This window comes from Felis catus, chromosome D4 (genome assembly GCF_018350175.1).
Source record: "Felis catus isolate Fca126 chromosome D4, F.catus_Fca126_mat1.0, whole genome shotgun sequence".
NCBI lineage: Eukaryota > Metazoa > Chordata > Mammalia > Carnivora > Felidae > Felis > Felis catus.
In genome coordinates, this window is record NC_058380.1 from 50,297,749 (window position 1) to 50,310,224 (window position 12,476).

Sequence of the window (12,476 nt, forward strand, 5' to 3'; positions counted from 1 at the left end):
AAAATGTTGGTATTTATCTTTCCAAATGTTGGTATTTATCTTTCCAGTCTTTTTTCTTTTCTTTTTAATAGTTTTTAATTTTAATCCCAGTATAGTTAACACACAGTGTTATATGAGTTTCAGGTGTACGACTTAGTGATTCAACAATTCTGTGCATTACTCAGCACTCATCATGGTTAAGTGCACTCTTTAATCCCCATCATCTGTTTCACCCATCCCCCTACCCACTTGCCCTCTAGTAACCATCAGTTTATTCTCTATAGCTAAGAAAGAGTCTGTTTTTTATTTCTCTCTCTTTTTGTCTCTCTCTCTCTCTCTCTCTCTCTCCTTTTTTCCCCTTGCTCATTTATTTTCTTTCCTAAATTGCCCATATAAGTGAAATCATAATGTATTTATCTTTCTCTGACTGACTTATTTCACTTAGTAGTATATGCTCTCTAGCTCCATCCATGTCATTGCAAATGGCAAGATTCCATTCATTTTTATAACTGAATAATATTACAGTGTGTGTGTGTGTGTGTGTGTGTGTGTGTGTGTGTGTGTGTGTGTATGCCATATCTTCTTTATCCATTCATCTATCAGTGGACACTTGGGTTGATTCCATAATTTGGCTGTTATAAATAATGCTGCAGTAAACATAGAGAAGGGTACGTGTATCCCTTTGAATTAGTGTTTTTGTATTTTTTGGATAAATACCCAGTAGTGCGATTACTGGATCATAGGGAAGTTCTATTTTTAACTTTTTGATGAACCTCCATAGTGGCGGCGCCAGTTTGCATTCCCAACCATAGTGCACAAGGGTCCCTTTTTCTCCACGTTCTTGCCAATACTTGTTGTTTCTTCTATATTTATTTTAGCCATTCTGACAGCTGTGAGGTGATACCTCATGGTAGTTTTTGCATTTCCCTGATGATGAGTGATGTTGAGCGTCTGTTGCCTATTGACCATCTGTATGTCTTCTTTCAAAAAATGTCTGTTAATGTCTTCTCCCCATCTTTAATTGGATTATTTGGGGTCTTTTGGTGTTGACTTGTATCAGTTCTTTATATATTTTGGATACTAACCCTTTATCAGATATGTCATTTGCCAATATCTTCTTCAGTTTTCTTCAAATATTTCATCTTGGCAAAAAAGAAGAAACCTCTCCCAAGTATTCTCTGCCCAGCTCTCATCCCTCCCTTTCTGAGGTTTCACTGCCAAAGTTTTCAAAACCTTCCTCTCACTCTTGGTCCCAATTTTTTTTCTTTCTATGAAATCTATTCTCAGGAAATACATCAAGGTTTTCCTGTCCAGTTAGTACAACTTGTATTTTGCAGTCTTTTTTTTTTTTTTTTAATCTCTAAATAGTATTCTGCATTACAAACCACTCCTTTAGTCTTGAAATGTCTTTTCACCATGGTTTCATTTTTCTTTTACTTCTTTGGTCATTTCTTATTCTCCTTTATAGGCTCCCTCATGTCAATTTATTCTTTTAAAAATAGGTTCTGTCATGAATCCTTTTCCCTTGATGATTTCAACTACACCCATAGTTTCAAGTGCTATGTGGATGATTTCAAAATAGTTATCTTCAAATTTCTCTCAGGGCTTTAGACGCCCACATATATCTATACATGTCCTGTTTACTATTTAGGTGTTTCTGAGGTAACTCGCACAACATGTCCTAAGTTGACTTGAACCCTTCTTTTCATTCCCTCCTACAAACAAAAGTTTAGACTTCCGTCTGCCTCCCCAACCATCAACTCCTTTACCTTTAAGTTAGAAATGGAACTCTGCATTGACTCCTCTTGCTCAACCACTGTATCCAGTCAATTGCCTGTTTTGTTAACCCCAAATCCCTAATATCTCTTGAGTCCCTCCACATCTCCCCTGTATTTTTTCCTCATTTACTTCCATGTGACATAACTTTAGATTTCATATATATAGTTGTCTTTTACTGGAATATAGGTTCTATAAGGATAGGGATTTTCATATGCTTTATTCATTGCTGTATCCCCTCTGCCTAGAAGTTTGCCTGGCACACAGAAAGCACTTAATAAATATTGATTAATGAAAAAAAAATCCCCAAAGTGTTAACACCAGTCTAAGATTTCTTATGTAGATCACTGAATCAACATTTAACTGGTCCTTCTGTGTGTTAGTAATGCTTTTCTAATTAATTGTCCACATTGAAACCAGAGTGAACTTTCTGAAATTTAATTATGCCACAATTTGATTTGAAATTCATCGATTACTTACCATTGCCCTTTGGATAAAGTTTCTTTTTTTTTTTTTTTTTTTTACTGTTTTTATTTTTTTTATTTTTTTCAATATATGAAATTTATTGTCAAATTGGTTTCCATACAACACCCAGTGCTCATCCCAAAAGGTGCCCTCCTCAATACCCATCACCCACCCTCCCCTCCCTCCTACCCCCCATCAACCCTCAGTTTGTTCTCAGTTTTTAAGAGTCTCTTATGCTTTGGCTCTCGCCCACTCTAACCTCTTTTTTTTTTGTTCCCCCTTCCCCTCCCCCATGGGTTTCTGTTAAGTTTCTCAGTATCCACATAAGAGTGAAAACATATGGTATCTTTCTTTCTCTGTATGGCTTATTTCACTTAGCATCACACTCTCCAGTTCCATCCACGTTGCTACAAAGGGCCATATTGGATAAAGTTTCAATTCCCTTTTTTCATTTATAAAGCCCTTCATGAACTGAAATTCTTCCCACTTTGAACTTTGGGTCCTAATAATACTTAACTTTTATTATTTGCTTAGGTGTACCTCGCTTTCTCACCTCTAGACTTGGCATATATTGGTTGTGTTGCCTGGAGCACATTCACTTCTTGGTTGGTGGATTCCTAATCCTTAAGGCTTCACTCAGTTAAAAGACATATATTTAGAGAGTTCTTTTAGTCCCATATGCTCTTATGGCAGTCTGTATTACTCTTTTCATGGTAGTTGTCTAACTTATTGTAAGTGCTTACTTTAATATCCTGGTTCTACCTCTAGAATATAGCTCCTTGAGCAAAATCAATGTCTCTGTTGATCTCCATATTATTCTTAGCACCTAGCACATAGTAGATGCTCAATACTTTTGCAACAAAGAATAAGACACACACTCCCTCTTAAACACACATATATTTACAGTCAGTCCTCATTCGTAATTCTGTATTTGTGAATTTACCTACTCACCATAATTAATTTGTACCCCCAAAATTAATACTTGTAGCACTTTCATGATCATTTGTGGACATGTGCAAAGTCAGGAAAAATTTGTATTGCCTGACATACATTTTTCAGTGGAGGTCAGATAAGGCAACACGCTGCCTTCTTGTTTTAATCCTCATACTGTGAACAAGTATCCTTTTTGTGGCATATTTGGTGCCACTTTTTGCCACAGTTTTGTACTTTTTGTTGGTGATTCTCCTGTATAATATGGCTCCCAAGCACAATGCTGAAGTGTTGGTTCGTGTTCCTAAGCCCACTATTCCTAAGAATATTGTAAGGCAATGTGCCTCACAGAGAATATGTGAGTTAGGTTAGCTTTGTTCAGGTATAAGTTGGCCTTGAATTCGATATATATTAAATAAGGTATGTTTAAACAGAAACACACACAAAACAAGGTTATGTATTAGTTGATGGATGAAAATATTGTGACCAGGGGCTCTCAGGAACCTAACCCTGTATCACCCATAGGAGCAAATGATTTAGTATTTGCTAACCTAGTATTTATAGTAACTTTATGGAATATAACTACCATAAGTAATGAGAATCGACTGTATATATAGCTACAAAATTTTACTACATATATATATGTATATAAATATATAACGTTTCCTAATTTGCTTTCATGCCCCTATTAAAAATAATGGGTCTCATAATATATGTTATATTATTAAGTAAGAAAAAAAAAACCTGTGTGTTCTTGAATGTTTGTATGAGAATGGAGACAAGTATGTTGGTATACATCAGGTTATGTTGGTTACCTGGAGGAAGAGTATTTTTTTTCTTTGTAATTTATCTTTGTATTGTCTCGTTGGTTGTAATGAAACACGTTTCTTTTGCAGGTACTCTGTAAAACATGATTTTTAATGGTTGCATTGTATTTGTCTTTGTGAAAGGAATAAAGTTTTGACTATGGTTTTGAATTTTCTTATGTTTCAGATAGTCAGCGTCTACAGTTGGATCTACAGAAAATGGAGCTTCTGGAAAGTAAAATGACTGAGGAACAGCATTCTCTGAAAAGCAAAATTAAGCAAATGACAGCTGATTTGGAAACATATAATGATTTGCCAGCTTTAAAATCATCAGGTGAAGAAAAGAAAAAGGTAAATGGTGACAGTCTTACAAAATTATGATACAAATGTTTTTTTTTAACAAATTAATATGTATGTAGTTTATAGAATTTACTATTTTCAGTTGATTATTTGATATATAAGCTAAGAAAAAAAATAAAGATGTTTACATATGTAGTAGGAATTTAGGGAGATACAAGTTTTAAACAAAAGGCAAAAGCGAGGGATAGAGCATTTCAACAGATATGAACTTTTGTTAAATGCAGGTTTGATTATGATATTTCCCTACTTAAGACTTTATTATTAGTGGCTTTTCTTTGCTATTTACATTAAAATAAATTGTTTAAATTAAATTAAATTTGGTTGGATAAGAACATATATATAGCAGCCTTAATACAGTTAATACTGATTTCACTTATTATAACTCAAAAGGTAATTTTACAAACAAGTTTCAGAGTAATTATAATCTTGGTAGAATTTAACCAGACTATCATTGAAATTATTTAAGTAGGAAATGATTTATATAGGCTTACTAGATATTCACTGAAGTCTATTATTTGCTTCCATTTGGATCTATCTAGAAATTACATCAGGAGAGAACAGTATTAACAACCCGTAGAAATGCCTTTAAGAAAATAACGGAGAAGCTAAATGTAGAGTATGAGACGCTAAAAACACAATTGCAAGAAAATGAGACACATTCTCAGGTAAAAAGAAAAAAAAGACTAAAGTTTATTTCTGTTTTTAAACTGTCTGTCCCATGTTCTTAATCTGTATTTCCACCCCAAAACAATTTTTTCTTTAAGTTGTTTTGTTTATCTTCCAGACTTTCTGGTTTTTTTTTTTTTTTTTTTAAATTTTTTTTTTTTTTTTCAACGTTTATTTATTTTTGGGACAGAGAGAGACAGAGCATGAACGGGGGAGGGGCAGGGAGAGAGGGAGACACAGAATCGGAAACAGGCTCCAGGCTCTGAGCCATCAGCCCAGAGCCCGACGCGGGGCTCGAACTCACGGACCGCGAGATCGTGACCTGGCTGAAGTCGGACGCTCAACCGACTGCGCCACCCAGGCGCCCCCAGACTTTCTGGTTTTGAAGATAGGCAGACTGTGTACAGTCTCCACTCAGAAGTGAATTTACTTTTGCTCTCCTTCTATAAGCCTGTATTGAAGGGCACTCTGTTCTAGGCCCTGTTCTAGGCATAGCTGTTATGATAATAGCTTTTAAAAATTTCAAAACTCAAGCATTTTGAATGGAGAAACTTTGCTAAATCATGAAAACCACAAATAAAGAAAATAAACCTTAATGACTAATATCTCACAGAAGAAATAATTCTTGTCCTTTTTGTGTAGGTCCTTCTAGTCTCTGTATGTTATATGTACACACACTTTATACGTACACATAAGTATATGTGTATTTCTATATATTTAAAGAAATGGTATCATATGGTACATATTATTTAGAAACTTGTTTCTAATAAGCACTTTCCCTTGTCAGTAGATTTTTAAAAAATACTACTCTATATGATATTTGACTTCATGGATATAATTTTCGGAAGCAGTTCCATATTGTTGCACATTTAGGTTATTTTTAGTTTTAAAACTGTTTAATGCTATAAAAAGCAGTCCTATACTTGAACTACTTGATTTACATTTCTGATTATTTACACAGGATGCATAGACAAGCCCCCTTTTCATATCATTCATCCTACTGACAGAGTTACCTGAACAATGTCAGAAGTTTTTTAGATTAAGTGCCCTGTCTGAGAGGATAGAGATGATTTCTGTCTCATTCACTTTCTTCTTACACTGTGCCAGGGGTTTGCACATAATAGGTGTTCAAAAAGTATTTGTTGGAGGATTAAATGAAGCATGTGTGATGTGTACAAAATCAGTAATTATGGTCTGATAAGGATTGATCATTCTCATGTCTAATTAGTATATATACATTAGCAATTTGTAACTATGATTTATTAACACTAAATGCATGAAAAATTATTCTTTATTTGGTAATATGATCATGATAGGCAATCACTGTTAATATTTTGGTATAATATCTTTGTAAACTTTTTCCTGTGCAGTTCTATACCCATTTTACATTGTTTTTCCAAAAATCAAATTCTATGCATATAGTCTTTAAACATTAATTTTCTCACTTAAATATTTCAAGATCTTTTTTTGATGATTTTTTATGACAGCTATATATGGATTTACCATTTTAAAGACAAAGATATACCTTATATTCTTTTTGAAAGGGGTGGAGTCTCATCAGAGTTTGCCACAACTAAAAGCTTAGAAATCACTAATTTTTTTACTCAAATTTATCAGTTATTCTGTCTCTACTTCATGATGTACAGGTCTAGATATAGATTTGTAATTAGCACAGTTATCCTAGGCTGTTTAGAGTGGCGATGGATGCTGAAGAAATGTAAGAAAAAGTTTATGAGGCTATTGTCTTAAATGGTTCTTAGGAAAAAATATTGATATACTTAAGGAGGAAAACACCTGACAAACACAATTTCTTAGACCCAGTCAGTGGCTACCTTGTTTATTCCCACATCAAGTACTAATCATATACTTAACACCATATACTGGTAACAGGAATTCATAACATAACTCACAATTTATTCTCTGTATTATTTGTTGCTTTTTGAGAATCCCTACTGATCACATAAAATCTGGTCCCATTATCTTTCACAACTGTTTTCTTGAAAACTTTTTTGACACCTATAAATAAGTTTCATAACAGACTTTTTTGAGGAATGGCTATTATTTACTTGATATCATTTAAACAATATTCATATTGAAACAAACTATAAAACTCTTAGTAGAAAACATAGGGATAAAGCTCTCATGGGGCGCCTGGGTGGCTCAGTAGGTTAAACGTCCGACTTCAGCTCAAGTCATGATCTCGTGGTACATGAGTTTGAGTCCCATGTTGGGTTCTGTGCTGACAGCTCGGAGCCTGGAGCCTGCTTCAGATTTTGTCTTCTCCTCTCTCTCTGTCCCTCCCCTGCTTGCTCTCTGATTGTCTGTCTCTCTCTCAAAAATAAATAAACATTAAAAAAAATTTTTTTAAAGCTCCTTGACATGAGTCTTGGTAGCAGTGTTTTGGTTATGATACCAAAAGTTGAAGTAACAAAGGCAAAAATAAATACGTATGCCTAATCGAACTAAAAAGCTTCTTCACAGCTAAAGAAACAATCAAAATGAAAACAACTTACAGAATGGGAGAAAATATTTGCAAATCATATATCTGATAAGGGGTTAATATCCAGAATATATGAAGAACACACAACAGACTGTTTAAGTTGTAGGAAAAAAAAAAGATTAATGCTTCAAGATATCCTCGGAGGTTTAAAGGCAAGTCACTAATACACATGTATAATATAGAAGGAAGTTGACCTTTACATAGTGTTGCTTTTATAGCATTATTCATTTAGCACTTAAGAGGTCTGCTGCATTCTAAGAAGGCCACCTCTTTGTATGAAACAAAGAGGAAAAGTTTGGTACTTGACTTTGCAAAAGGTTATTAGAGATTTATTGCCAAAAATGCTGACTGCTTCCTTAAGTTCATCTTAACTTTGAGTTCCCAGCTGGGGAGCTATATCTGATTTAATAGTGTTAACTCATGGCACATACAGTTTATACAATTAATTAGGATTTATCATAATATTTAGATTTATCTCTTTAGAAGAAACAATGAGATGGATGCTACCTTAAGACTGAACATATGCCCTTAAAATAATTTTAACATGAGAGTAGAAAGAAATATTAATGCTGCTTCAGTTATCAGATTCTTAAAAATGATCATTACCTTTTAGAAATATCCATGCACAATGTTATTTTAATGTTTCATTTTTCAGACAGTCTTTTGCTTAGGAAAAGTACTATGTGCATCTTAAAAAAGAAAGACCATAACCCAGAGTTACAAGGTTAATTAAATCAGAAAAACAATTTAATTCTATAACAGTAAAATTGTCTTCTGAGGAAGCAACCATCAATATAATATCCACATTAGTTTCCTGTTGATGCAGAAATTATTGTAACAGCGCCAGCTTTTTACCAACCCTCTTATAATCTTCACACTGCAGCTCTGCTCTTATCACAGCTTGTGGAATTAGACAGGAAATTTAGCCCTGGAAATAAGGAAGTTACTCCTATATAGTTGAACCTTTGACAGTGTTAGAATATATATCACATTTGTGGCATTAGACTTCCAGATTTCAAGGAGAGATTCCCATTATGTCCTATTCTTTTCTTTCTAGTTCTTTTAGGAAAGGGAAAAAATCATAAATTGTCTTTCAGTTGGCACATTCATTGGCATAATAAATATTGTAAATGCTTTCCAATTAAAATAAACATATAGAGTAAAACCTGTTGTCAAATTCAACATTGTATTTATTAATGTATTTACGGTTGTTTAATCTTTTCTAATTTTCTTTTTTGTGTACCATGGCTTTATCTCACTAAAATGCAAGGAGTTGATAAGACTTAAAATTGAATGTTTTTTTCCTTATCCTCTTAAAAGGGTGTATAATTGTTCTGAATATGGGTACTGTTTAACATTGTTATTTTGTGTTTTTAGCTTACAAATTTGGAGAGGAAGTGGCAACACCATGAGCAAAATAATTTTGTGATGAAAGAATGTATCCTTTAAAAAGCTGCAAATGAACTTGACTAAGTGATTTTTTTTTTCCTAGGAATTTCTTTAAAGGTTGAAATGAAATGAAATTTAACATACATCTATCAAATATCACTGAGCCAAACTATGTGGGTCATAAATGAGTAAGAGTTAGTCTCTAGTCTACAGTAATTAGGGTATATCTGTACCTTGGATATCCGGGCAGGAGAGGGAGATAAACCGAATAGTCTCCTGAGAAATTTGACCTTCAAGCTCATTTGTGTTTCAGCCAATTCAACCTCACATTTCTACTAAGGTGGAACTTATATCCCATCTTCTTACTTATCTTTTTGTGCTACTATATAGGAGAAGGAAACAGCTACTGAGGGCATGTGTTGTGAAGTTGTAAGAAACGTTTCCCCAAAACTTATTTTCAGTTCCCTTCTTTGATCCATTAAGGACATCTCTGCTTGGAAAAATAGCTCCTGACTCATTGGTGGTATAGATTCTCCTCTAGGAAACTGCTGAACTTTTAGCTCAGGGCAGCATGGATCCCAGCTTATCTCCAGATGAAATACATCAGGAACTCTGTTCCCACAATAGGGCAACTTGGTTTAAAAGCAGAAGACTCCCGGGGCGCCTGGGTGGTTTGGTCCATTAAGCACCTGACTCTTGGTTTCAGCTCGGGTTATGATCACAAGATCAAGCCCCATATCAGGCTCTGTGCTGAGCATGGAGCCTGCTTGGGATTCTCTCTCTCTCTCTCTCTCTCTCTCTCTCTCTCTCTCTCTGTCTCTCTGTCTCCCTCCGTCCCTCTCTCTCTCTCTGTCCCTCCTTGCGTGCTCTCACTCTCTCCCCCTCTCTCAAAATAAATATTTTTTTTTTTAAAAAGATTCCCACACACAATATACTTTAGTCCAGCAGTCTAGTTTTATGCAACACAAAGTAGGCGATTTTGAAATACAGTGAAGTCTAAAGACTTCTGAAATTGTGAGGTACTCCAGAGAACATGGTTCTTCTGAACATTCAGCTGTTTTCAGAACAGAATTAGATTGAGATGCATAACATATTAACTATACAAAAACTTTTCTAGTATAAGTGTACTTTTTTTTTTAGAGTTAAATATTTTTTTTTAATGTTTATTTTTGAGAGAGAGTGTGTGTGCACACATGAGCAGGGAAGAGGCAGAGAGAGAGAGGGAGACACAGACTCCAAAGCAGGCTCCAGGCTCTGAGCTGTCAGCACAGAGCCCAATGTGGGGCTCAAACTCATGAACTGCAAGATCATGACCTGAGCTGAAGTCGGATGCTTAACTGACCAAGCCACCCAGGTGCCCCTGTAGGTGTACTTTTTTGAAACAAGTTTTGCTTGGCCTTTTAGGTTTTAAATGATCTTAATCTACTATATTTTTCCTATATATTCTAATTGTGCTTTTTCTGTGCTGTTTTCAGTTTTCAGTAAGAAAAATACCAGTATGAATTGGTTCCTTCCAAAGCCAAAATAGATCACTATTTTTGTTGATCAGTGTTCTCCCTTAACTCATGTAATTAGTTATAGCAACCAAGAGTCAAGAGAGTGATTACCAGTCAATTATGAAGACTGTGACCAAGCAGATTGCAGAGTACAATAAAAACCTTGTGGACGCTCTACATAGCATGAGCAGAAACTGAGTCTGAACCAACTGCAAGTCTCTGTAGTAGTGTCCTCTAGATACTGAACTTTGGACAAGCTGACTGAAAAATAGCTTACCCTTGAAGAGTTTTACCTAAAATGTTTGAGTGCTATAATTTTTGTGACTGCTTTGAAGAGTGTATTTTAAATAGTGTAATAGTTCAATAAAAAGTTTTTACATTAAAGTATCTTTTTATGATATTTGTATTTGTTCATGTGGGTGATAAAAATGTCTCAAACAACCTAGAGATAAACTATAAGTGGCCATTGAGATTCATTTTAGTTGGTATAATCTGTCCATGGCAGCAAATGACATCATTTTTTTTTAATGTACCATCTCTAGGGGGGGATACAAGGAGTGTGATTCTTATTTAGCATGTATATCAGTCTTGTCAATTTTTGCTTCTAAAAAAAGTAAGAATAGAAGGGAGATGTTTAGCTTTGAGCTTTATTTCTCAAATAGGGTATATTTGATGTATTTTAGGGAATATAGGGTTGCAGGTAAATATATTAACACATTTTTTGTATATCAGTTATCCCTAAAGATTCAGAATTAAAAACTTTAACCTTTGCATTTTAAAAATACTTTCTAACATATATATGCTAGGAAAAACATGAAGTTTAAAAGAAATGTTGCACTTATGGCTGTTACTGTTCATTGCCACTCTGGAGTATACATTCACTCTTTTGGACTAGAAGTAGTAATTTGTAAGCATTGCCCAAACATTTGAAAAGAAAATCTAGAAGAGGTAGATTTGTATAGTATAAATCTGGGAGACATTACAGTAACTAAAAATGTATCCTGTCTTGTGGTCAGGAATTAGTTATCTTGGCCAGTATAAAATATTTCTCAAAACCTTCCTTCTTTTGCTCTGATTTCATGTTCCTCAAATACCTCCACTTTTCAGTATTCTTGAAACACAAGCATATTGGTTTCTTTAAAAAAAGGGGGGGGGGCTTTACCAAGATATAATTTACATACTATCAATTTATCCATGCATATTACTTCCTTGAAGTAAATATCACCATAAATTCTTCAACTTTAGTCTGTGTGAGATTAGGTAGAGGGGTGAGCATTGTTGATTTTGGTTAACTCTGAAGTACTAATCTGGCTGAAGATCCTGGATGGGAATACATTCGTTACAGTGGAATTCCTAAAATGTGTTCCTCAGATCCTGAGCAACTCAGGTTATTAATAGGTGTTTGGCCACCAAAGGATTCATGGTCAAAGAAGTTTGCAAAACATGGTGTGAAACAAAGGTAAATTGTCTTCCATCTCCTTGACTGTTCAGAGCCCTTAATATGGTAATGTGCAATAAGATTGAGAAGAGTATATATATTGTGTTTAATTTTTTTTTTCCTGAGTGGTGGGATTCTGGTTGTTTTCATCTTCCTTGGACTTTTTGGTCTAAAAATTTTGGTTCAGAATCATCTATCATGTACATAGAATATTTAGAAATGCAACAAAAATTGAAATAAAATTCTGTATGCAGTTAGTATTTCAACTTGTGGAAAGGAGATGTGATAATAAGACAACTCGGCAGTTACTAAACTAGATATGACCCAGTCTTCACCCAGAAAGAAGGTAGGAGGAAGATTGTCCTATATGCGTTTGCATTATAACAATGAGAAGCTTGGCAGAAAAAAAAGAAAAAAACTTCTTGAAAAAAGCAAGGTTTCCAAACTTCGTTCTAAATTACTCATGTATGATATTTGTGGAACATAATTGAGCAGGATTTCTTTAAAACGTGTTATCTGAGGGAAATTCTCAGTAATGTCTCTTCCTTCCTCTCAGAGCTTTTCAACAAATCCAACAAGAATATTTCTCTGCTAGGATAGCATTAGAGGCTACTATCTGCATGAACCGGTTCTTCCTCAGTCAGTCACATTTGCTCAGTGAGTTCCATTCC

The 12,476-nt window shown here is 34.5% G+C and overlaps 1 protein-coding gene across 2 annotated transcripts in view; it reads left to right on the forward strand.

The window, feature by feature from the left end:
* IFT74 (intraflagellar transport 74) overlaps positions 1-10,754 on the forward strand; it is a 98,980-nt gene extending 88,226 nt beyond the window's left edge. For both annotated transcript variants that reach the window (XM_023242368.2, XM_023242367.2), the window contains 4 exons: positions 4,144-4,307; positions 4,856-4,981; positions 8,860-8,920; positions 10,447-10,754. In XM_023242368.2, coding sequence (XP_023098136.2) covers positions 4,144-4,307; positions 4,856-4,981; positions 8,860-8,920; positions 10,447-10,565 — 470 coding nt within the window. In that variant the 3' untranslated portion in view covers positions 10,566-10,754. The remainder of the gene's footprint in view (positions 1-4,143; positions 4,308-4,855; positions 4,982-8,859; positions 8,921-10,446) is intronic.
* The last annotated feature ends 1,722 nt before the right edge of the window (positions 10,755-12,476 follow it).